Consider the following 23983-nt stretch of genomic DNA (forward strand, 5'->3'; position numbering starts at 1 on the left):
CACTGTACAATTTTTTTTTGTTAGAGTCGTCCGCCACTCCGCCCCTTCCCCCCCCTCCCCCAAGCAAACTTCTTAGGCAAAAAGCCCAAGACACTGGCCTGTGGCAGTTTGTTTCCCAATCTTTTGTGTATGTGTGTGCGTGGGGTAGAGTTCTTATCGGGAGGTAGTACTCTGGGGCCAGAGTGAAATGTGGTTAATGTTAAATCACTTTATAGGTAGAAAGGGTAAATGTTCTATAGACCACTGAGGCACAGAGTACCTTTCTCTCTGTGTACTTTGTTCTGATTTTTCAAGGGCCTTTTTTTTTTTTTAATCTTCTTTCCTTTAATGGCCTTCTTACTTATTAGCCAAACATTTTTACCTACCGTCATAGATATAAATTCTAAATGTTGGCTTAGAAGCTTGCAAAAAGCAAACGCTTAACCTAATAGTGTAGCATAACCTAAATTAGTTATCAGCATATTCCTCCTTGATGTTTAATGTGATAATAAAACCTTTGTTCTTATATGAATTATGCTTATGCCTTAAGCTGAAATAATGCCTTCTTTCATTTGTTTAAAAAAATCCTCAAATGTGGAGGAGGGGAATAAAAATCAAAGGAATGGCTGTAGTACTCTACTCTATTAGGCTCTGAGGCTGACCAGAACTTTTCCTCACATAGCAACTGTGCTATGTATTTTGTTGCATGAATTCACTTCCAGAGATAAAAGGGAATTACTACTTGTGCTCTAGATAAGTTACCATATTATTTTAAGTATATTCTGTGACAGATCATTAAGCATTTTTTTTTTTTTTGTAGTTCACTAATGTATTAGTAACCTTTTAGCAGTAAGCAGCCTGTGACACCAGCCTCATGTTATCCCTAATTTGGGATACACATCATAGTCAAAACTGTCAAGAATGTGCAAATCTAGTAAACTCTCCAGTGACTGCTTTGGGGGTGGCCTAGGGATCTGATCTGAGTCTTGGTTCTTGCTGGTGAGAGTGGAAAGAACCTTGGGGACACTGAGTCCAAACCTCTCATTTTCACGTTGAGTATGCAAACCCCAGGAATTCTGAGGGTGTTGCAAGACCTGTGGTTCTAGGCCGTGGCCAGGGGGCGGCATATTCCGTTCGGGAGACTTTATTCTATATTTGTAGTTTTGCAGCCTGTTGGTGATAGCCCGCACTTGTGTGGGTTGAGGGGAGAAGAGAGAGGACAGACGTTCCCAATCTGTGCTAAAGCAGGATCAAAAGGTGCTCACACGCCAGTTGCCAGGTTCCCCACGTGCTTCCCCTGCTGGCTGCAATATTGTTCACAGTGGTTCCAAATTTTCACCACCGAATTCGAGTCCTAGGGACAGTTCTTTTTTGTTAAGTAGGCTCCATGCCCAGTGTGGGGCTTGAACTCATGACCCTGAGATCGAGAGTCACATGCATTACTGACTGAGCAGGGTGGTTCTTTTTATTGGTTGGGAAAGAAGGGAGCCCTGATTTGAGGGCTGGGAAGAAAGACAGGAAGGAGGGAGAAAGGAGTGTCCTTAATGGCTTTTATCATGAAGTATGGAATAATTTAGCTTAGTGTTACTTTGGGAGGCACCCTCTTTAGCCTAGAAGGGTTGAGATACTACAGGTGGGGTGGGAGAGGGTTGTGATGGGGTCAGGAGAGATCCCCTAAAGATGGTGGTGAGGGAGGGTGGTGAGGGCGTCTGCTTTGGTTGGGTTGGTCACCTGGTGCTTTAAGCACTGGGAAGCTGCACTCGGTGCAAGGTTGATGGTTGAGGCCTGTTTTAAAAAGCTGTCCAAATGCAAACCAAACCAAAACAGAACTTAAAAAGAGGCAAAGTTAGACTCTGTTGTCTCCCACCGATTTAACAGTTGGTGTTGGGGAGCACTGAAGTCTAATGTTGCTTATTGCAAGATTATGTCTTTCCCAAATAATATGCACTTCGAACTATTTAATCAAATGTCCAGTAAGATAAGCTCATATGTTATTTGAAAAGTATAAAGGGCTATGTATATGATTTAGAATAGTTATAGAAAGCGTTTGATTTTTATTTTGTTTAAGTCATTTTTTACTTTTATTTTGGTGTTTGGAGAAGCCAGGGTGGTACGGAATTAATATTTTTGTAAGTAATCTGTTAGTGTAAAATTCCTTCCATTCCATTATCTCTCTTTATCAGGACACATTCACTGGATGACTCATTAAGGAATTCCTCCTCCTCCTGGTTAGAGTCTCTCAAATATTTACAGAATCCTGATTTCAGTTTTTTGCCCTACTTCTTCCTTAAAACATTGGGATTTGAAGGAACATGCTAACATTAGTTGTTCTGACTGACTTATACACAAATATTTCCAAAGGAAACCACTTTTCAGGACTAGCTATATTTATGAGTATTTACTTGTTAATTTTCATGCAGGTTTCTTAATGTTTGCTTTAGCAAAGCAGTTTTTCAAAGAATACTGCATTTTTGTCTATTTTTACTATTCTCCCTTGACTTTTTTTTTAAATGTTTATTTTTGAGACAGCACAAGCAGGGGAGGGGCAGAGCGAGGGAGAGGGGGGCAGAGGATCTCAAGCAGGCTCTGTGGTATCAGCAGCAAGCCTGATGTGGGGCTCGAACTCCCCAGCTGGGATGTCATGACCTGAGCCGAAGTCAGATGCTCAACCAACGGAGGCACCTAGGAGCCCCTCCCTTGGCTTTTTAAGAAAAACTTCTCTTTGTTTTATATCAGTTTTTGCCGATATTAGGTAAATATTACTGTCAAATGAGATTTTCTTATTGGAAATTTTAACTCTAGTTGACATTTGAGGTGTGTTTATGTCTTCCTTGAATAGATGTATGGCACTCATCATGTAAGGTCTTCTTTTGTTGACTCCATTTGCAGCCCATTGGTATTGGGCAAGCGGAAGCAAGGGGCACTATGTCATGGTGACATCAACCCCGAAACCCTGGGCTCTTGGGACAACCTGCCTGGGTTCGCATCTCAACTCTCCTGCTCATTAGCAGTGTGGCCTTCTCTGTTTAACTTTCTACTTGTAAACTAAACTTCATGGTACTCACTTCATTGGCAGGATTAAGTGGGCAGATCCTTGTAAAGAATTCTGGAAGTGATTTATGTGCCTAACAAACATTGGCATAACAGAAAATTAACCATAATGTAAAAGGTTAGACCTTTGACTTTTGAAAGACCTTGGAAATGTCCTTCTCATCGGGAGCAACATTTACAACTGGAACTGGTAACAGCTGCTTTTGGTGAACCTGCCTTGGGGCATTGATGGGCCACACTGAAGTCTGCAAACATGGATTTTTATGGCAAGATGGAATGTGGGTGGGTCTTGTTTTGGCACCTGGACCCCTAGCGTCCCAAACTTCCCTCCTCCTCCTTTAAGAACTACTGCCCAGTGCGCCAAATGGAAGAGGGTGGCCATCTTCATATGCTTTGTTTTATTCTAGACATTTTCAAATCCCACCTGTTTCTTGGTTCTATAAAATTATGTCCGAAGCATAACCGTTTGGTCACTCAGTTGTTCTGGATATAATTGCTAAGCCCTTATTGTGTGTCAGGCAGCTGTCCAGGAGCTGGGGCTACAATGGGGAGGAAAACAGATAAACACCTGCATGTGGGGCCAGGGTGCACAGAGTAGAAAGTGATGGCTTGAGCGGGAGCCTTGCAGATATCTGGAGACAAGAGTTAGGGGAATAGTTTTTAAGGTGGGGCAGGGTGGGGAGGAGTATGGGAGCCATAAGCCTAGAGTAAGCCCTAGAGCAAGCCCTAGAGCGAGCATCAGAGGGGCAAAGCGCAAGCTCTGTGTGGCTGAAGTGCTTGGGAATAAGTGGAGATGAGGAGGGGAGAAAACAAGACAGATTCGATAGTTTTGTAGCCCACTGGAGGAATTTAATTAACCCAAGGGAAGCCAGCGAGTAAGGAGGATTTTGAACACTGGAGGAACAGAGCTTTTGGTTTCAAAGTGCCTCTCTGGCTGTTGTGTAGATGGTGGACTGAAGAAGAAGGCACACTGCTCAGGAGGGTAAGGTGATGGTGGCTTTGGCCTAGGGTTCAGTTGTTTGGTTAGTGGGGATGGAGAGTGGTGAAATATTTTGAAGGTAGGGCTTTTTGGATTTCCTGAGGGTTTGGGTATATGAGCCAGTGGGAATAAACATGGTAGCAAGATTTGGCGTATGCTACTCCATTTATTTAGATGGGGAAGGATTCCAGAGTGAAAAGAAGGATGGGCTGGGCAAGATCCGATGCTCAACTTTGGACGTACAACTTGGAAATGTCTTTTTCAAAGAAGTATTAACGGAAGGATGTGGTTGGCTTTCTTGATGAGTCCATGGTATTAAAAAAAATATGTTCTATATCATGAATAGAAAATTTTCCCTCTGAATCCATGTATTATCTGAGATTATGTGTATTTTTTGGTGAAGAAAAGGATGTAAAGAGGTTTTATAATGCAGTTTTGTAATAAGTAAAGTAACATTTCTTATTATTTTCCCCAACTTTAGCTTTTAAGGCATTCTAAATTTGCAGGCTTTAGAGACAAATAAATACATTCTTTTTAAATGTTTATTTGGAGAGACAGAGACGTGTGTGTTTGGGGGGCGGGGAGCAGAAAGAGTAGAAGAGAGAGAATCTCAAGTAGGTTCCACACTGTCAGGATTGAGCCCATGAACCCCATGAACCATGGGACCATGACCTGGCCACAGTCAAGAGCCTGACGCTTAACTGACTGAGCCACCCAGGCACCCGTGGACCAAATGCATTTTTACCCTGTTCATACGGATAGCTGCTTCTAGATCAATCTAGTCCTCCATTTCAGGACATGAGTACTTTCTGAAAACTTCTTTGCTGTGTAGTTTAGACGCCTTATCCATAATTTTCTCTTGAGTCGTTAAAAGACACACCCAGTACTCCAACTAGGCAAGTCTCACCTTTATTTAGAGTTATGTGATATTTGCCTTTGAACTGCCCTCATCTGCAAGGTCGGTGATTTCTGTGGGGCCTGTTTCAAGTTATCTTTACGGAACTAATATCAGGTTTATGCTTTTCAAATATGAGAATCTATAAATCTCGAAAACTCCTGCCACCGCTTGCAAAACATAAAACAAAACAAACAACCCCCCCCAAACCTGCTGTAAAAACCTTTTGTTTTCCAAGATACACTGATTTCACTGTCCACCTGTGCCTGCCGACTCTTGTCTAAGAGGGGCTTGTGCTTGTTTAAAGGTTTATGTTTTTGTTTTTTGTCATGATTTTAAGAGTGTTGCCCCGAAATGAACTCACAAAATTTGTGCATTTAAGGATATACTTGATTGCTACCAGATTGCATGCCAAATAGCCTTGGGTAGGGTTTTTTTTTGTTTGTTTTTTTGTTTGTTTTTGTCTTTATTATTTATTTTTGAGAAAGAACATGAGCAGAGGAGAGGCAGAGAGAGAGGGAGACACAGAATCTGAAGCAGGCTCCAGGCTCCGAGCTGTCAGCACAGAGCCTGATCTGGGGCTCGAACCCACAAACTGTGAGATCATGACCTGAGCTGAAGTTGGATGTTTAACTGACTGAGCCACCCAGGTGCCCCAGGCTTGAGTAGATTTTAATAATTGGACCTCCAGATTGAATAATTTTTTTCTCTTATTTCTAAATTCTTTGTTGTACAACTGAGTATCAATGACAAATTAGAGAAAAGACTCACATCCTAGAGGCTGAGCCTGCACTTGTCCAGAATGGACATATACTTGTGCTCCATGGTCATGAGATTGTGAGGTCTCACTTCCTCTGTCTGCTTTCTTTCTCTTCTCTCTCCCATCTCTTCTTCATTCAGGTCTGCCCAAGGGTCTGTCCTTTCTGTCACCCTAGTGGTGTCATTGTGAGAGAGCTTGGAACTTGAGACCTTCAAACTGTTGCTTGGTGGTGATGGCGGTGTGGAGCGGGAGGGTAACAGCTTGATCTCCTTGCTTGATTTGAGGAAGACAATGTGTAGAATTAGGGTGAAGCCAGTCTTCTCCTTTCATCTCTCCTCTAGATGATTTCTGTCCTGACCTCAATCTTTCATTTCGAACAAATACCTTGAGATGAAATTACTGTGAAGTTTTAGTCACTGTTGGTACTTAATGACTTCTTTGCTCTTTTGATAAGAGATGAAGAGTAAGTCTCCTTACTTGAGGGGAGCAGGGATGGATGAAGGTGTTGGGAATGGATTAGGGTAGATGGGGCAGAAGAGATGCTGTCTGGATAATTCAGAAGACACATTCTTTTGACTTCTATATTTGTTGCTGTGAGCAGCCAAGTTTATCCCTTTTTTGCAAAACGTAAACAGAAACCATGGAGACTGGTGTGGCCAATTACTACATCTGGAGTCTCTTCCAAACTCATGTGCACTAAGTATCTGAATTTCTCTGCTGGAAATGTGTGAAAAGTCATCTCCTTTACACATGCTGTTTGGTGGTTGCTTTGGCAGAGGAGGCCTCGGTGTCCTTAGGGAAAATGAGGCTTATTGTGGGCTGCTGAGTCCTAGGGAGGAGCAGCATTGCTAGTCTTTTTCCCATCCGTGATGGGTCATGCCCCAAGTCTACGCTCTCTCTGTTGACACTCTTTATTTTCCATCCGCTGGCTTTATAATCTCATCATTTCAAGCTTGAGCTTGGCTCTTGGGGCCCCTGGGTGGCTCAGTCAGTTGAGTATCCGACTTTGGCACAGGCCATGATCTCACAGTTCATGAGTTCAAGTCCCATACCTGGCTCTGTGCTGTCAGCGTGCAGCCTGCTTCAGATCTTCTGCCCCTCCCCCACTCATGCTGTCTCCTCTCTCTCTCAAAAATAAATAAAAAACATTAAAATAATCTCTACAATAAAAAATATGCTTAAGCTTGGCTTTTAATGGACACCCCAGCCTTGCTGCCCTCTATCCCCTTGTGTATCACAGGAAACTGACCCATCTCTCTCTTTCCTAATTTCAGAGTTTTGAAAGGGAACCTGATTTACCCAGTGAATCTTCTTGAGCTGCCCCAGGAAGCCTGTGATTTGACCAATTGGGGTATTTTTAGTGAAGCAGATTCTGTGGGTAGGGCAGATCCCTCAAAGGGATGTGGCATCTTTGCTAAGCTGTCGAGTGCATTTCTGTTTCATCATCTATGAAATGGGTATAATAATGCTCTGTCTGCTTCACAAGGTTAGTTTAAAAGATGAAATATATGGCTTTTGAGAGTTAAAAAAAATATACAGATGAGTATTGTTATAAATCATTTTCAGTACTATATCTTAAATTTTCCTTAGACATTTTATTTAGAATTGTCAGATTGAACTTTTGGTTTAATTTGCATTTTACTTTTTTTTTTTTTTGCTGTGTACTCAAATGTAAGTTTCTTGAGGATTNTTAGCAAAGTGCCTCAAGCAGGTAATAAAAGTTTTAATGAATAAATGCATGTGAGAGGGAATAGGGTGTAGTGATTACACACATAGACTTTGGAGCTACGTTATCCGGATCAGAATCCTGGCCCTGTTATTTAATAGCTCTGTGACCTTGAGCAAGAGCCAAGGTCATAGGGCCTCAGTTTTTTCTTTTCCTTCTGCAAACGGGGGAAAATAACCTAACTCAAGTTATTGGAAGAATTGACTGAGTTAATATATGTGATATATTTAGAAGAGTGCTTGACTAAAAGTACACAGGTTTCTGTAATGATACAGGCAGTTGAAGGTGGTTACCTGTTGGCGAATTAATTTGGAACTACTTTTTTTTTTTTTAAAGTTTATTTATTTTGAGAGAGAACATGAGCAGGAGAGGGTCAAAGAGAGAGAGAGGGAAAGAGAATTCCAAGCAGGCTCTGCACTGCCAATGCAGAGCCTGATGCAGGGCTCCAATCCATGAGCCCTGAGATCATGACTTGAGCAGAAACCAAGAGTCAGATGCTTAACTGACTGAGCCACCCAGGCACTCTGAAAGCATTTTTGAGATTGGTTTGTAAGTGGCTTGGCAAAAAGAATGTTTTCCTTAATACATAGGCAGTATAACTTCCTGATTTTAAAAATAATTGTGGGATAAATTATAAAAATATCTCAGATTATATTACTTTTAATAACTACTAAGAAAAAAAAAACTTAAAAAAGGTGTAAAGGTACTGAACCCTTGTTAGGCCCAGATAACTGTTTTGAGTATTTTTTTTTAATGTTTCTTCATTTGTGAGAGAGAGAAAGAGAGAGCGAGTGATTGAGCAAGGGAGTAGGAGAGGACAGAGAGAGAGGGAGACAGAATCTGAAGCAGACTGTAGGCTCTGAGCTAGCTGTCAGCACAGAGACTGATGCGGGGCTCAAACCCATGCACCAGAAGATCATGATGTTTGCTGAAGTTGGAAGCTTAACTGACTGAGCCACCCAGGTGCCCCTGTTTTGAGTAGTTTTTTATAGTTTGGGCAGATGTAAATTTCTGAATCATTTGTTACTCTTAATATGTGAAACCATTTCGCGAAGGGCAAGGAAGACTTATTTGCTTGTGTTTCTTGAGACCAACTTGATTGGTATATTACTATAAATAAAGTATTTGGGGAAAGAATACTTTTTCCTTTTATTTTTTTAACCTTTAAAACATATGTATTTTATGAACAACTTTTGATTTTATAACCAAGAAATGATGTTTCATGGGGCAGAGCTCTCTCGAGGATAGGATATCCAAGGCACAGATCTGGCGGGCTGTGTTCCCCCCACCCAATTCCCCTTGAGCTCTGTGCCCTTTTCCGTTTAGTGCACAAACTTGAAAACTGTAGTGCTGAGTTTTCTCTACATCTGTATCATATAAATGCCTACTGGGTCCCAGGCCCCAGGCTAGAAACTCTGTCCTTTTCGGCAGTTCTCAAATCCCTCTCTGCACCTGCATTTCAATTTGCCAGAGACTCTGCAACTCCTGCTTATCAAAGGCTCACAAGAGCAGGCTGTTTTGCTTCCAACTCTAAGGGACCTGGGACTTTCTGGGGGAAGTAGAAGTCCTAGAGGAGGAAATGCAGTGGGAAACTGGTGGTGGTGGNGATGGATGCCAGTGAGAAAGGCAGAAGCTGTTTTCCATTGGGAAAACGATCGCATAAATGCTGTCTAAATTCCATACTGCTGCAAAATTTCCAATTGTGCCATTTCATGGTTTAATGTCTTTTCACTAGCCACACAATTCAAAACACCGTTTATTTGCAGTACTGTTGCTATGTTAAACATGTTCTGAGCTCCCAACAACAGGTTCCCAAATACATTTGTCAAACTCAGAATCTTCAAGTAAGTTGAGGTTATTGTTCAGTGTTTCTTTGTTGCCTCTCAGGACCCTTGTACATTGACCAGTGGGTTTGTTTTTTCCTGCCAGTAAGGTAGTTTTACCTTACTGTACAGTATGACTCCCAGGGCACACAGGAGCTGTGCACGTCCCAGAAAGCGTGCCTTTTCCTCATCTCCTGTGCATGTGCCTGCCTTCCATATGGATTATGCACTAAATAAGTGTCATAAGAGTTGTCATTTATTTTGGAAGGGCTGGGAAGGTGGAAATTGATACATGTTCTTGTGACCCTCATTGAGTCAGATAGAAGAAAATGTGATGAATTAAGTGGGACGTGGTTTAACATTGTGCTGCTGAGCAACTGAAACTTTGTGGAAGGAGACTGAACTCATATTAGCAAGTGTGTTTTGGTTTGGGTGGTTTGCCTGTAGATATCTGTCTCTGAATGCTAGTATCTGTCAGATATCACCCATGTTTTGAGGAAAATCATAAGAAATATAGGTTACTGATAAGCAGCATAAAATTGAAATTTTACCTAGAAAGGGTTGGGTGACTTAGAAAGACATTAGGATATGTTAATATGAAATATCTATCTTGAATTTTAAGTTATTTAAAAGCTCTTAATAGGTATTTTTAACCAAAACTGTGAAGGCCTTTTTTTTGGGGGGGGGATATAAATGATAAGCCTAGAATAAATGTAAGAATTCCTTCTATGAAGGAGCTTACAGTAGAATTCACATGGGTTCTAAAACAATTTTTTTCAGTATCATATTTAGGAAGTCGTGACCTGAGGTATAAAACTTTAAAATAATTTATTGTTAATTAATTGAGGTTCGGTTTGAGTAAGAAAAGGTAAGTTGGCAACTGAAAGTTGAAAGGAACTTTGGCTATTTATAGGTGGTCTAGAAACATGTAACTCAATCGACCCATTCTATAATTAATGTTTTTACTAGAGTTACGAAGTGTGTGTCTGTTATTTCTCTCTGATCCACATAATATGCTCAAAGTTGCAGTCTATCATCTGATAGAAGTTATTTGGGTTAAGGTAGAAGTAAATTTGTATAGTGTTTTATTTATTGAAATAAATTACTGTTAATTTTTTTAACTTATTGAAAATGACTATATGCATGTTTTAGTATTTGCTAAAATTCTTTTGAATTCTAGCATTTTTGAGTCATTCTTTAGTATAATCATACAGTGTTATCACACTGGATGTATTCAGGTAATTATATAAGTGTGTTAATCCTTTGCTCCCATGTTTTTAGAGAAAGGTTTATATACTTAAGAATCAATAGAGAGATGGCAGGTTATACAATAAATGAATGCAGTGGATGACTGGAAAGTGCAGGCATCAGAAAAATGTGGGTTTGTGTAGAGAATTTAACTAGAGTTTTAAAAATACTGAGTGAGCCCCCCTAAAATACTGCCTTGTAGGTTGGATCTGACTCAGACACCATTGGTTTGTGACCTTAATGCTGAAGGTCAAGGTGGTCATTTCAATGATCTGTTGCTCTGTAATATACCGCCCCAAATTGTAGTGGCTTCAAATAAGACTTTGATGATTCTTCAACATCATAATCAAGTTCTTTCTTGGGGTCTATCAAGCAAGGTGGGCTGAGGGTGGGGGTCACCAGAGTGTTCTTCACAGACAAGTTTGGCCCGTGGCCTGGTGGGTCATCTCTTCTCATGCAGCTTCTCCACATGACTAGTATGGGCTTTCTTGGCATGGCAGTAGCAGGGTAGTCAGACTTCTTATGCTCTTGCTGGTTTACCCAGAGTGAGCCTTCCAGGAAGTCAAGTGGAACCTGCCAGACTTCATAGGGCCTAGCCTCAGAAGTTACTCAGTGCCACATGGCCATCTACTGACCAGCTATCTTAGGCCAGCTCAGATTCACACACATGGAGGAATAAGCCTCACCTGTCAGTGGGGGAATGGCTTGCACACAGTGAGGTCATGTTTGGCACTAAAGTACTCTTTTATCATTCCAGTTTCTCTGTCTCTGATCCTGCTTGTCTTTCTGGTCTTCTTGCCTGCTGCTCTGCTACAGAAATCTCTGTTCCCTAGAGCTTGACTTTAACATTCTACACTAGTATGTACACATTCTATGTGATTTATTCCTGTGCCTTGCTTTATTAGTTAAGTTTATTTTAGAGAATTTTTTCTGTTCATAAGGACTGTGAGTGCCTTAAGTGGGGGCTTAATTTTTCTCTCTACTAAGCACTAGCTGGATGCAGTACCCCTATATAATAGGAATTCAACTATATTTGTGAACTGATTGATTTTTGGTATTTTGGAAGGGTCAGATTTTATTGTGTACAGGACAGTTGATTATAGGGCCCTTTTTTCTTTCCACCATTCTTGATTCTTTGAGAATTCTTGATTCTCAAAAATAATTTTCAAGAAGGATCTAAATTTGACCTGGGTTTTAGGCACAAGTGGATTTGAATTTGAGAACAGAGTGCTGAGAAATGGGCTACTCCTTGTAAAGGATGTGTTTTCTCTGTCACCAAAGTTGCCAGTTTGTTTACATCCAGTGGTGTTTTCTCTAAGGGACTGTTGGGCCCAGATGTAGTGTTTTGGAGTGCATATTTTTGAGATCACATAGTACATATGGAAAACATCCCAGAGGCTATATCGAAGTTAATTGCTGGTGTTCGAGCTTCTTGTTTTTTTCTCCTTTCAGTATGTTGTTACATTTAGCCTTCCAATAACTCCTATCATTGAGCCTTAACATACCAAAACAGGATCACTGTAGGATTCCCTTTCCTGTCGAGAAACTTTTGCTTTACTATAAGGTCTCTGCCTCTTGCCATACTTTCTTCAAAGCAAAGAGGAAGATAAAGTGGCTAGGACATCCTTTGAGCTCTGGAAGTTGGGTGGAGGGAGTGTTTTTCTCTTAAGGAAATTTTTTTTTAATTAAAAATTTTTTTCTTTAATGTTTTATTTATTTCTGAGAGAGAGAGAGAGAGAGAGAGCGAGCAGGGGAGGGTCAGAGAGAGAGGGAGACGTAGAATCTGAAATAGGCTCCAGGCTCTGAGCTAGCTGTCAATACAGAGCCCGACACGGGGCTTGAACCCACGAACCATGAGATCATGACCTGAGCCAAAGTCGGACGCTTAACTGACTGAGCTACCCAGGTGCCCCGGAAATTAAAAAAATACAACAACAACAACAACAAAAAAAACAAACCCAAAAGCGGTATTTTAAGACTAGACTATGTTTACATACATATATTTTAATTAGATTATTTAAGTAATCTCTGTATCCAACATGGGGCTCGAACTTATGACCCCGAGCTTAAGAGTCTCATGCCCTGAGCCAGCCAGATGCCCCTTTCAAGATACTTTGTATTTTTACAACTTAGGGCTGCTATTGTTTTTGTGGGAACCTATTGCATACATTTAAATGATTTGTCTATAGAAATGATGGTAATGTTTTATTTGTCAGATCACCAAATTCCTAAGATTTTAGGATCCCTTGGAGAAATACGTTTTCACCAGTTTCCCTGTGCCTATACTGTAGATCGAAATTGTATCATTTCCATTTTTCAGGCAAAAGAAAGAGACTAATCCCTTTTCAACTTATTTTGCAGCTTGGATCCTGAAAGCAGAGTCCATATTAGGTGTCCTCAAAATGAAAAGCCTGTTCTAATAGCCTTTTTTTTTTTTTTAAAACACATTTCAGTAGAGACTAATACTTTGTTAATCTGCTTAAAGCAAAAAATTTTCAATAAATAAGCCAAAGTGTTAGATCTCTGTTTCCCAAATTGTGTATGGAATACTGACATTAGGTGTTCCTTTTTTTTTTTTTCCTCCTTTCTTGAGAGAGAGCGCCAGTGCACGGGTGAGGGGCACGAAATCAAGAGGAGGATGCCCAACTGACTGAGCCACCCAGGCGCCCTTAACGTGTTCCAATTAAAAAGTTTGTGGTAATAATATTTTTGGTGTAAAAAGTTTACTGTAGGACATCTTGTAGCATTTAATGTCTTAGCGTACAATATCTTATTTTGTATTGTGATTTTCTAAAAAACTTTTAGCAAGAAGCATATTCCAAATTTATTTGACCTAGAAGCTCTCTTTTGCATAACACTTATTATCAGTGTTCCAGGGAACACGATTTGTGAAATTTCAGAATATTGCTAACTTTTTATATGTAGAAAGATGTTAAAAAATTATATACTTTGGAATTAGTAACGTATTTTGGGCTTTTCTATAGTAGGAGGAGGAGAGGGTTTTTTTTTTTTTTTCAAATCACCCTTCTCTTGCTGGCCACAATTCATTTTATCACCACAGTCCTATCCTGGGGAATGTCCCCTTGGTGACCATGTTTCCGCAGGAAGAATGTTTCTTGTTTTTTTAATACCTGAGCTTCACAGAGTACAAGTCTTTGCATATAACTTTATTTATTTTTAATGTTTATTTCTTTATTTTGAGAGAGAGGGAGAGAGTGTGAGCCAGGGGCAGGTCAGAGAGAGAGAGAGAGAGAGAGAGAGATTGAACCCCTAACAGGCTCAGCACTGTCAGCATAGAGCCCAATTCAAGGCTTGAACCCATGGAAGGTTGAAATTGTGACCTGAGCCACAATCAAGAGTTGGACACTCAACCAGCTGAACCACCCAAGCACTCCTAGTTTATGTTTTCATAGGGACAGTTTATACGTTTGCCTCCAAACTCATTATGGCATTTGTCATATGCATATGTCAGGGAAATATCTCAAGTTACATTAAAAAAAAATTTAATGTCTGCTTATTTTTGAGAGAGAGACAGAGCTTGAGTTGGGGAGGGGCAGAGAGACACAGAGACACCGGATCTAAAGCAGGCTCCAGGTCTGAGCTGTCAGCACAGAGCCTGATGTGGGGCTTGAACTCATGAACTTGAGATCATGACCTGAGCTGAAGTTAGACCCTAAACCTGCTGGGCCACCCAGCCACCCCTCTAGTTACATTTTTCTTATGATGTGGCTATCTTGAAGTGCACACCCAGTGTCAGCCAAGAGAATATGTGTCAGGTCACTGCCTGGGAGCAGCACTTCCTCTTACTGGTCATTTGATCTTTGTTGAACAGCATTTTGCATTTAATATGATAGTTTGTTAATTACGTATTAAAGATGTGCTGTGTGTTACATTTTAGAAAATCATTGAGGGTCTTGGATAGACCCTCGTATGTTGCTTTCCATCCAAAATATGAGGACAGTCTCCATGTTTTCTTGCAGAATGTTGGCTTTTGGGTCAGGGTTCCTACCACTGAGTTAGAGAAGCTGTTTTAATTCATTTAATCCTCATGACAACCCAGGCAGTCGGTGGCATTAGCCCCGGTTCACACGCGAGGAGATCAAGGCATGGACTAGTGAAGTAACGTAGTTGAGGTCCTATAGCTCGTAAGCAGTGGGGCTCATGTTTGGACCTGGGAAGTCTGCTGTCCAGGTCTTTACCACAAGTCCATTCATAGAAATTATCTGTTTCCAACTTTTGTAAGCTGAATGTGGTTTCTAGAAGTATATACATTGTAACAGAATCCTAGATTAGTAGCTCCTGTGCTGAGTTTAGAGTTTAGAATAAAAACTCTTCTCTTGTCGGTATCGAGATGAGGTTATGCCAATCTGGATTCTAAACAATTTGCTAGTAATAAAATGGGCACTTTGGGAGATCATTTGAACTACTTTTGGGCCCAAAGATAGCCTTTACCGCAATGAAGAAGTAAATAGTTTCACTAAATTCTCCCATTTAGTAAATAATTTTGTGTGGCCTTGAGGTGTCTCCTGGCATTTTGTGGTCAGCTATTCATGTAACTGGGGCAAATTAAATCACAGAGGAAGAGAAAAACACATATTTATTGAGTCCTCTCTCTGTGCAAAGCCCTTTAAAATGGAATTGGTTTAATCCTCATAAGGCAAGAATTATGATCCTTGTCTTAAAACAGAAAAAGCTCATGTACGTGGAATAACTATTCTCGGATCACACACAGCTTGTATATAGACCAGTTCTGATGGGAAGCCTGGTCATTCATTGTCTTTCGAATGAGAGGCATAGAGCAAGTGCAGTTATCGATTTTCTTCCTTTAAAGCGTGTGTGTATGAATGATAGTGAGGCCTCCATTCACGGGAAGGATGTCTTCTATGACAGGCCTTGATCTGGATCTTTCCGAGCAGCAGTCTGGGCATGCTGGGGAAGGGAAGTTTCCGGTAGATAGAGCAGAGGAGAAAGCCCCGAGCTGGGGCCTCTTCTCTCTCCATCAGCAGGCATTTATACACTTCAGACTGTCTTCGAGTGCATTGAAAATCTCCCGGAAGCAGCGTGACACAGTAACAAGATAGGCCTTTAAAACACCTCCACCGTTGCCACTTTCATTGCCGTTAGGTGGTTGAGTTTTTCTCTAGGGGCTGTAATCACTTTTTCCTTAGCCCTGCACGTAGGACAGTAAGCCAGCTGCGGGTCTGTGTGGCCAGTAGGTCTTCCCCAGCCATCTAGATGGTCTTAGTACCCTTGCTGTTGCATGAGAACTTTCCACTGAAATCCACACGAGCATTCTCTTTAGCTGTGAAGGTGTGGAATTCGCACGGTTGCTAAGACACGACTCCTTTTCACTTACCCAAATCATTCAAATACTTCAAGGGGCTGCAAGGACATTAAAGCCTTGACCTACCACAGACTGAAAAGTCTCAGAATAAAATGTCCCATTTGGTGTTTCAAGAGCACTTTTGATTCAATTACTGAAGATCTTTAAGAAGGTGGCGAGTGAGGATTGGTTGTCTGGGGAACATATGCTTGTGACTCTCTTTTAACCATGGACATTTTTCATAGCAAATGGATTTACTTCATTTATAACTAGTAACCAAACAGTCACCTCTCCACCGCTCTTTCTGGAGCTTCTCACCTGTAGGCAGGGTAATTTGAAACTTGTCAGAAAGCTGAAGGCTGGGGACTGCCTTATTCTTGGTCCTAAACCTAGACCTGTTTTATAAATAGCTGATTTCCAGGCCAAGGTGTCCCTGCATGACACGTTCCCACAAAAGTCCTGCTGCCACAAATTGCTAATCTTTGTGCAAACAGAATTCTGTGTCCACTCAGAATGCTCCTGCTTTCCTAGGAGGCCATCTCTGTGCCACTTTACCAGGGAGAGTTCTTTGGGGCATGTCTGCAAACTTTCCTAATGCTCTGTGCCTCTTTATCTTTTCTCAGTACCTGGCCGAATGGCTTGCATGGGGTGGCCTTCCGTAACCGCCCACTGTGCTGAGCCAGGGCAGGAAGGACGGAGGAGGGGGCGGTGGTGGTGAGGAAGATGCCAGTTGGGCATTAGTTACTAGAGCTCTTGGCTACAGGGAGACATATGTGCAGCCACGTGGCAGCCTTTTGAGGGTCTGAAAACAGACTGTGGGTGGGAGAGTATATGGATGAGCTATTTGCCAGAGATCATTTGCCTGCTGCCATTGTGGGGTAGTTCACATGCCCTCAATTAGCCTTCCTGGGTATGTGGCCAGGGAAACACCTGTCAGGGTATATACATTCTTTTATTTTTTAATTAATAGCACTAAAATTAAAAAATGTCTCTCATAAGATTTTGTTCTCTGAGACCTTGTCCAGTGAGTTTTAAAGCTTACAGAAAGCCAGTGCTCACATTTCCACCTGAAATCCCAATATTCCAAGCATCGTGAAGGAATTATTGAAAGAGTGAGTTACATTAGGAACAAGTAGCTTACTGAGCAAAAGGTTAAAGGTCATAGAATTCATTGTAGATCTGAGAGAGATCATCTCCTGGAGGTGGCTAAAGCCAAGGGTCTGCTTGATTCAACGTCTCCCTGCCTCCTCCCAGTCTCCTGGCTCTTTCAGTCAAGTCCTCAGGCTTCTGAGGGCCTCAAGCTGATAAGAGCCGGGGCCAAAGTCTGTGTAGTCCTGTATCAACTGGGATAGGGAAAGTGTTAGTGTATTTGTGCTGCAGGTGACCATTTCTGGGTCATTCGCTGCCTTCCCTCCCGCTCACTCCTGCTTCTTCCCCTATCACAGTTTTCATCAGTGGACTAATGCAAGGATTGAATAGCCTTTAGGCTGGGAGGATTTTGTGTAGTCCTATAACATGCCTTTCATTATTCTTCCGAGAACAGCTTCAATGGAGCCTTACACACAGATGATGAAAACGCAAAATGATTGTTACACTGTGTCTTTGCATATGACTAGCCTCTTTTTTCAATAACTCAAAAGTAGTTTATATTGAATAAATGATGGTTGCACTGAAATGAATTTAGTGTCAGAGATTTTTAAGGAAACTTCCAAATGTTGTGAAAGGATATGATTGCCTTGATCCCTAATGAGTCTTCTAAACTGTGACGTATGTTAAGTTCATGAAGTCATAGTAGGAAATGTCTTCCTCCTTTTTAAAAAAAAAATTATTTTTAACCTTTATTCATTTTTGAGAGACAGAAAAACAAGAGTGTGAGCCGGGGAGGGGCAGAGAGAGGGAGACACAGAATCCAAAGCAGGTTCCAGGCTCTGAGCTGTCAGCACAGAGCCCGACACAGGGCTTGAACTCACTGACCGTGAGATCATGACCTGATCTGAAGTCGGACACTCAATCGACTGAGCCACCCAGGTGCCCCTCTTCCTCCTTTTTGAGAGGAGTAGTAAATGCTACAAACCTACTTAATGCTAAACTATAGATATGTATCTCCTTCTCCATGCATCAGTATTTTCAAAGTGAATCTACACTAGTTTGTATTTTATCTCAGGTAAAAAGTAAACAAGGAGAGTATTAATTACTTGTTTGAAAATGAACCTTATCTACAGATTCTAAAATTGTACTTGTGAGTAATGTAAATAATCAGCTGTTTCTTATTATCTGAATTGTCATGACACTATATTTGAAACATGAATCACTATATGTTTGGGGAATTTGCATGTTGTATATAGGGAGAGAGGACTTGAGACTAGGGTAAAAATTTACCATTTTGGTTTAAGCCACATCAGAGTTTTTAAGACTTTTCTATTTTAAGTATGTATAGTCTTTGTAGGAATATATGTGATAGGCATGAATTGAGTTGAACAGTGGTTTTATTCATTTTAATGGCAGGTACCATTTTAGACACTGCACATATGTGATGATAATATTTGCACTCTATGAATAAGTCATTTGGTTTGTTTGCACTTACAATTTCCAGGCAAATCATTTCATATATACACATACATATGGATTTACATGGGCAGGAGATTTTGTTGGTTTCATGATGAGTAAAATGTTAGAAATGAACTGTTGAGCCAAAGCAATCATGTTTTCTGGTTATAGGCATCATGTTCATAATTTAAATTTATGTGTCGATTGATTGATTGTAAGCTTTGGGCCCAATGTGGGGCTTGAATTCATGACCCCGAGATCAAAAGTCACATGCTCTACCAGACTGAGTCAACGAGGTGTCCCACTTTATGTAATTATTTTAAAAACAGAAATTAACTAGTCTCATTTTATTTAGTGTTTGTTTGTTTTCGAGGGAGAGCACGTGCATGAGTAGGGGAGGGGCAGAGAGAGAGAGAGGGAGACACAGAATCCGAAGCTGGCTCCAGCATCCAAGCTGTTAGCACAGAGCTTGATGCAGAGCTCGACCCCATGAACTGTGAGATCATGACCTGAGCCAAAGCGGGCACACAACTGACTGAGCCACCAAGGTATCCCAACTAAACTTCTTTTAAAATTAAATGACGAGTTGACTTAAATGGTCAAACCTCTTAGTAGTTTCAGAATTCAGAATGGAAATTTGAAGGCTTGGATGCAGGGGGTGAGGGAAGTATAGAAAGAATTGGTATTCTAGGGATTCTTTTTTTTACAAGTCCCCCTGAGAAGCCAAAGAAAGATGTGTAACTTTTCTGAGTGTTGTAATAGAGGACTAGGAATATGTCTACATGTCTGTGCTTTGCCTTCACACTTGCAGTGGTTTCTGAAACTGTCCCCAGAAGATGTCGATTGCGAAATAATGTGCATGTGGAGTATCCTTCCTGCATCTTTCCCAGAAGTCCTCTGGTGAAGATTTCAAATGCACAGACATCACCTGCCCATTTCTTCTTCCACGCTGTGGGGGTGGAGGTGGCGGGGAGAGAGGCGGAGTCTCCCATCCTCATCTGAGAGGACCCTCCTTCCCTGGCTGCTGTCAGGTTTCTTCTTGTTGGATGGAGATGAAGAAGTTTGTTCCCATGCTGCTCAGGAGGCCTGGAGGCCTGGCCAGGAAGTGGTCATCCATGGGAGCAACTGTTTATTCCTCTGGAAATTCCTTTGGTTCTGCTTTTTCAGCAAATTCCAGACAAAGGAGAGCAGTATGTACATTTTTGGATGTTAAAGAATTACTTAGAGTCTCCCTCTTTTTGGGTTCACGACGTTGAGATTCTCGAGGCGGTGGAAAGAAAATAAAGATTTTTTTTGTATTAGAGATATTTAACGTTTTTAAGTTTATTTATTTTGAGAGAGAGTAGGGGAGGGGCAGAGAGAGAGGGAAAGAGAATCGCAAGCAGGTTCCATGCTGCCACCACACAGCCCCATGCGGAGCTCTTGAACGGTGAGATCATGACCTGAGCTAAAACCAAGAGTTGGACACTTACCTCACTGAGCCACCCAGGTGCCCCTAGGTAGTATTTAGAAGCAGTGCACTCAGAATCTGTCTCCTGGATCCACAAAAGATGGAATCGTCATCCTTGGTAGTGGCCAAATTTGTTTCCATTACGCAGTGTAGCAGTTGTTGATGATGGACACCTTTAAAAACAAACACAAAAATGGTGCTATCGTAACTCCTTGGCTTGTCGAACAGGTGCTTTGTGTTCTGTCTGAGGCTACGTATACACTGTGATACTGAGAGGTAAACCCCCGTAAGGAGTTTTCAAATGTCTACTAAGGATGATTGAGCTGTGTCACGTATCTGTGACAGGACAAGGTACAGTCACTATAATAGAGGTTAAAAGAAAAAAACCCAAACCCTGTTTGGAGTATTTTCAGAGGAAGGACATCTTACCTTCAACTAAGAGGATCAGAGCAAGTTTCAAGTTTCATCTTGTTCCAGTGATTTAGGTAAGATTTTGTTTTGGGAGGTGGGGGCGGGAAAGAAGGTAAATGCATTCTGAGGAGAGGGAGGTTCATGTAGGGGCCAAGCACAGGCTGCCCCAAGATGGGCCACTTTGGCATAAAAGATTATTTTGAATTAAAAGTAATCCAGACCCTGCAGTTTCCAGAACAGCTAGTTGGCCTTCCCCTTCAACAGCCTCCGTTTACATGGGAAAGGAGAGCCTGAACCCGGAAGTGAGCTATTAATAGAGATCCGCCCTCCCCGCAGGAGCCCATCAGCATGATTGGACTACCTTGTTTTTCCAAACATCTCCTTGTACCTTCCTGCTAATGAGCTTTCTCCCTTTGTGTCCTCAGGTACTCCTCTCCCTAGCTCACATAAGCTTTTAGTTACCTCATTGTCTTCAGAATTACATGCCTGTGTGGAGTCCCCATGCACCTATTAAATTTGATTTTCTCCTGTTAATCTGTCTCCTGTCAGTTTGATTCTAAATTCAGCCAGAAGGACCACAGGGCAGAGGAAGGTCTTCAGATGGAGGGTAATTCTATAAGGATTCTAATTTGGTTAGAGAACAGGATGCTGGAGAGAGAGATGAGGAAGGGAAATCTGGAAGGGGAGGTTGAGGCCAATTTGTGGAAAGCCTTAAAGCCCAACCTTGACTGAAGAATTGGGATTTCTTTCAATCTGTGTTCACTTGTAGCCTTCCCACTTTTCAGAATACCCAAGTGCCTCATCCTGGATCCTTGGATCTACTGAACTGAGATAGGTGTAATGTAACGGCTTTGTGGTGAAGAGAGGGAGCTCAGGATCGTGAGACCACATGGCTTCCTACTTGACTCCATCACTTACTACTGCTATGACCTGGGACAACCTGCTGACTTTTCTGCCTCAGTGGTGAGATGAAGATTAGATTAGGTGATGCACATTAAGCTCCTTGCAAATTAGAAAAGAAACCTGCTCCGTCCCTGCTGAACTTGTTACGCTATCTGAGATAGTCTCCCTCCATCTGTCCTAGTATGAATATAGCTCACAGTATAGCTGTGAGAGAGTCAGATCTACACAACATGTGATGAGGAGACAGGGAGATGGTCAACACAGGTAAGGAGGTAGCTGAGAAGAAAGGATGGCTTTTTTTTTTTTTTTTTTTTTTTTGGTATGAAATGTAAAGTAAGTGCCAGTAAGTTCATTTCCTGTAGTGAGGTCTGCCTTCCTAGAACAAAGTTGCTTGTGTGCTGCCTTCTCATGCTTAGAAAAGAGAATGAAAAAGGGTCCTCAGGCCAGGCCTGCTTTGGTGAGCTCTAAGCCTGTGCTGGGGGTGTTTTGATGACTACTATCTAGTGCCCGAGGGAGAGGAAAGAGATTATATGCCTCGTCATTGCCAGGCTGGCAGGAAACACTTTCTTAACTCTATCGGGGTGAGGTTTCAGCCACAGGCTCCGTCAGTAGACCGTCAGCCCCTTCCATGTCTAGAGTTCACATTTGTAGTTTCTACCATTTGCAGTAATTTGGAAGGTGGGAAACTGTGGTAGTTTATGATTTCACTGGGACCCATGAACTGGTGTTGCAAGTCCTGAAGGTGTGGTACATGGACGCTGGTCTCTAACAAGTGAGCATAATATCTCCATTGTACTTGCAGCCAGTTGACACCTTGAAGTGATGAAACCATTGCTTCTAAAAAATGTGGGGTGTTTTTGTTTGCTTTGTTTTTTGGGGGGAGGTGGGTAATTCAGTGAAAGTTGATAAGACTACTCTCCTGACTTTTGAAAGAAATGTGAATCTGGAGAAAGCCAGAAGTTTGTAGAAATACTTCTGTGGCTGTAAATCAGAGGATTCTGGAAGTTCATAAGCCATGTTTTGCTGGAATATCCAGGTGGTTGGCTTTCTTAGCATCCCAGGGAAAAGGCTGAGCTTGGAAGACGTTAGTTCCCTGTGAAGAGCCAAGGGAACTCTGGGTAAGCCTCTGGCGTTTGTCAGCTTACCTAACAGGGAACTTTCGGCCTGACATCTTACTGGTGGAGTGCTAGGCTGGAAGTTACTGTCCGTGCCCAAATTTGGGGGTGGGGTGGGCTTTCTAGAGTTCCCTAGTACTGAAAAATAGAACACAGAGAGCTTGTGTGAACAGCTGGGAAAAGACAAGCTCACCGGGAGATGCGTAGCTCAGCCCGCAGAGGGCAAGCACAGATGACAGCATGGCGGAGGAAGACCAAAGCCTATCGCTGTGAGGGTGTTTGGCTCTAGTGGAAGTTAATAATTCAGTTTGTGCTGGCGCTTAGTACACAAATGGATGGCCCTGCTGGGGAAATTTTTTTTTCATCGAGCGAGGTGACTTGAGGAAATAATTAGAGTTGCATTCCTGGAGATTGGGTTGTCCCGTGGGAGATCTAGTTATAATAGGCGTTTGTAAAGAATATATTTATTTAATTTTCCTTTAGTACAGACTTTTTTCCTTTACGGTGTGTCAACCTGCTTTTGATTTTAAGCGTTGATGCCAACATACTGGAGTTTTGAGTAAAGTTCCCTTGGTTCCCCAGGGGAGGGTGTGAGCGAGGAAGAAGAAAACCATCCGGGCCTCTTACTTTTGGCATGCCAGGATTTTTGAGACACTCTAGTATCAGCTTTCTTCATCTTCATCTGTAGGTCAGGAGGCAAGAATAAGAGGAAGTGGGAATGAAAAAAAAAAGCAACTTCATTATTTTGATTATGGCAAACTGTATCAAGTGGTGGACAGCACATTAGCACAGTGTATGGTTGCATTTGAGAATAGCCTTTGAGAAGGCTGAGGCTTTGTCAACATCTCCCGTTAGGATGGAAGTAACAATAGCCAACCTTTTTTTTTTAATGTTTTTTTTTTTTTATTTATTTCTAGGAGAGAGAGCGAGAGAGAGACAGCGTGAGCAGGGGAGGGTCAGAGAGAGAGGGAGTCACAGACTGAAACAGGCTCCAGGCTCTGAGCTGGCAGTCAGCACAGAGCCCGACGCGGGGCCCGAACCTACAAACCGCGAGATCATGACCTAAGTGAAAGTCGGACGCTTAACCGACTAAGCCACCCAGGCGCCCCACTAAGCTACCCAGGCGCCCCAACAATAGCCAACCTTTATTCAGTGCCCTATAGTTGGCTAGGACTGCTGTGTTCTTCACAATGTCCTATATATGAATAGTGGCCCCTGGATACTTCACAGTATCACGAAGGTAGGTAGAATCATCGTCTGCTTTGAGGCACAGAGGTTAAGAAGCTTGCACAAGGTGAAGACACACTGGGAAAGTACTAGAGCTGGGCTCAGAACCCTGACAGTCTGGTTTCCAGAGTCTGTCCTTTTCATGACTACTCTATGGCCAGAGTCCACAGGCAGAGTTTGAGGTGGGAATAATGCCCGTTCTCTAGTTCAGTGATCTCGCATGCTGGGTTTTCTCAGTCCATTCCACTTCTTCATCACTGTGTAGTGCCTTATTTAATACTAGAAAATCTTAAGTACTGAGCTCTTCTATAATTCTAGCAGGATTTTTTTCCCCCCCCAGATCTCAGTGAAACATTCTTTGTGATATTGGTCCTTGACAGTGTCAGGCTTTAGGTTAAATAATTTGTTGGGCTGAAATTTCTTGGACTTTATGATCAGGGTCGCTGAAGTAGGGTGGGTCCGCATACCTCTGATTTATGTGAAATATAATGGCAGACCGTGCTGACTCACTGTTAACGTCTGTGGATGTGTTAGTGAGGTTTTGGA

General features: G+C 41.9%; 1 protein-coding gene across 3 annotated transcripts in view; it reads left to right on the forward strand.

Annotated features, from left to right (window-relative positions):
• ARHGAP18 (Rho GTPase activating protein 18) overlaps positions 1-23983 on the forward strand; it is a 195174-nt gene that overhangs the window by 68386 nt on the left and 102805 nt on the right. The window contains exon 1 of one of the 3 annotated variants that reach the window (XM_077776177.1): positions 21049-21155. The exons of the other annotated variants lie outside the window; for them this stretch is intronic. Coding sequence (XP_077632303.1) covers positions 21082-21155 — 74 coding nt within the window. The 5' untranslated portion in view covers positions 21049-21081. Of the gene's footprint in view, positions 1-21048; positions 21156-23983 lie in introns of those variants that run through there. 3 annotated transcript variants of the gene reach the window in all.

This window comes from Crocuta crocuta, unplaced genomic scaffold (assembly GCF_008692635.1).
Source record: "Crocuta crocuta isolate KB4526 unplaced genomic scaffold, BGI_CrCroc_1.0 scaffold25, whole genome shotgun sequence".
Taxonomy (NCBI): domain Eukaryota; kingdom Metazoa; phylum Chordata; class Mammalia; order Carnivora; family Hyaenidae; genus Crocuta; species Crocuta crocuta.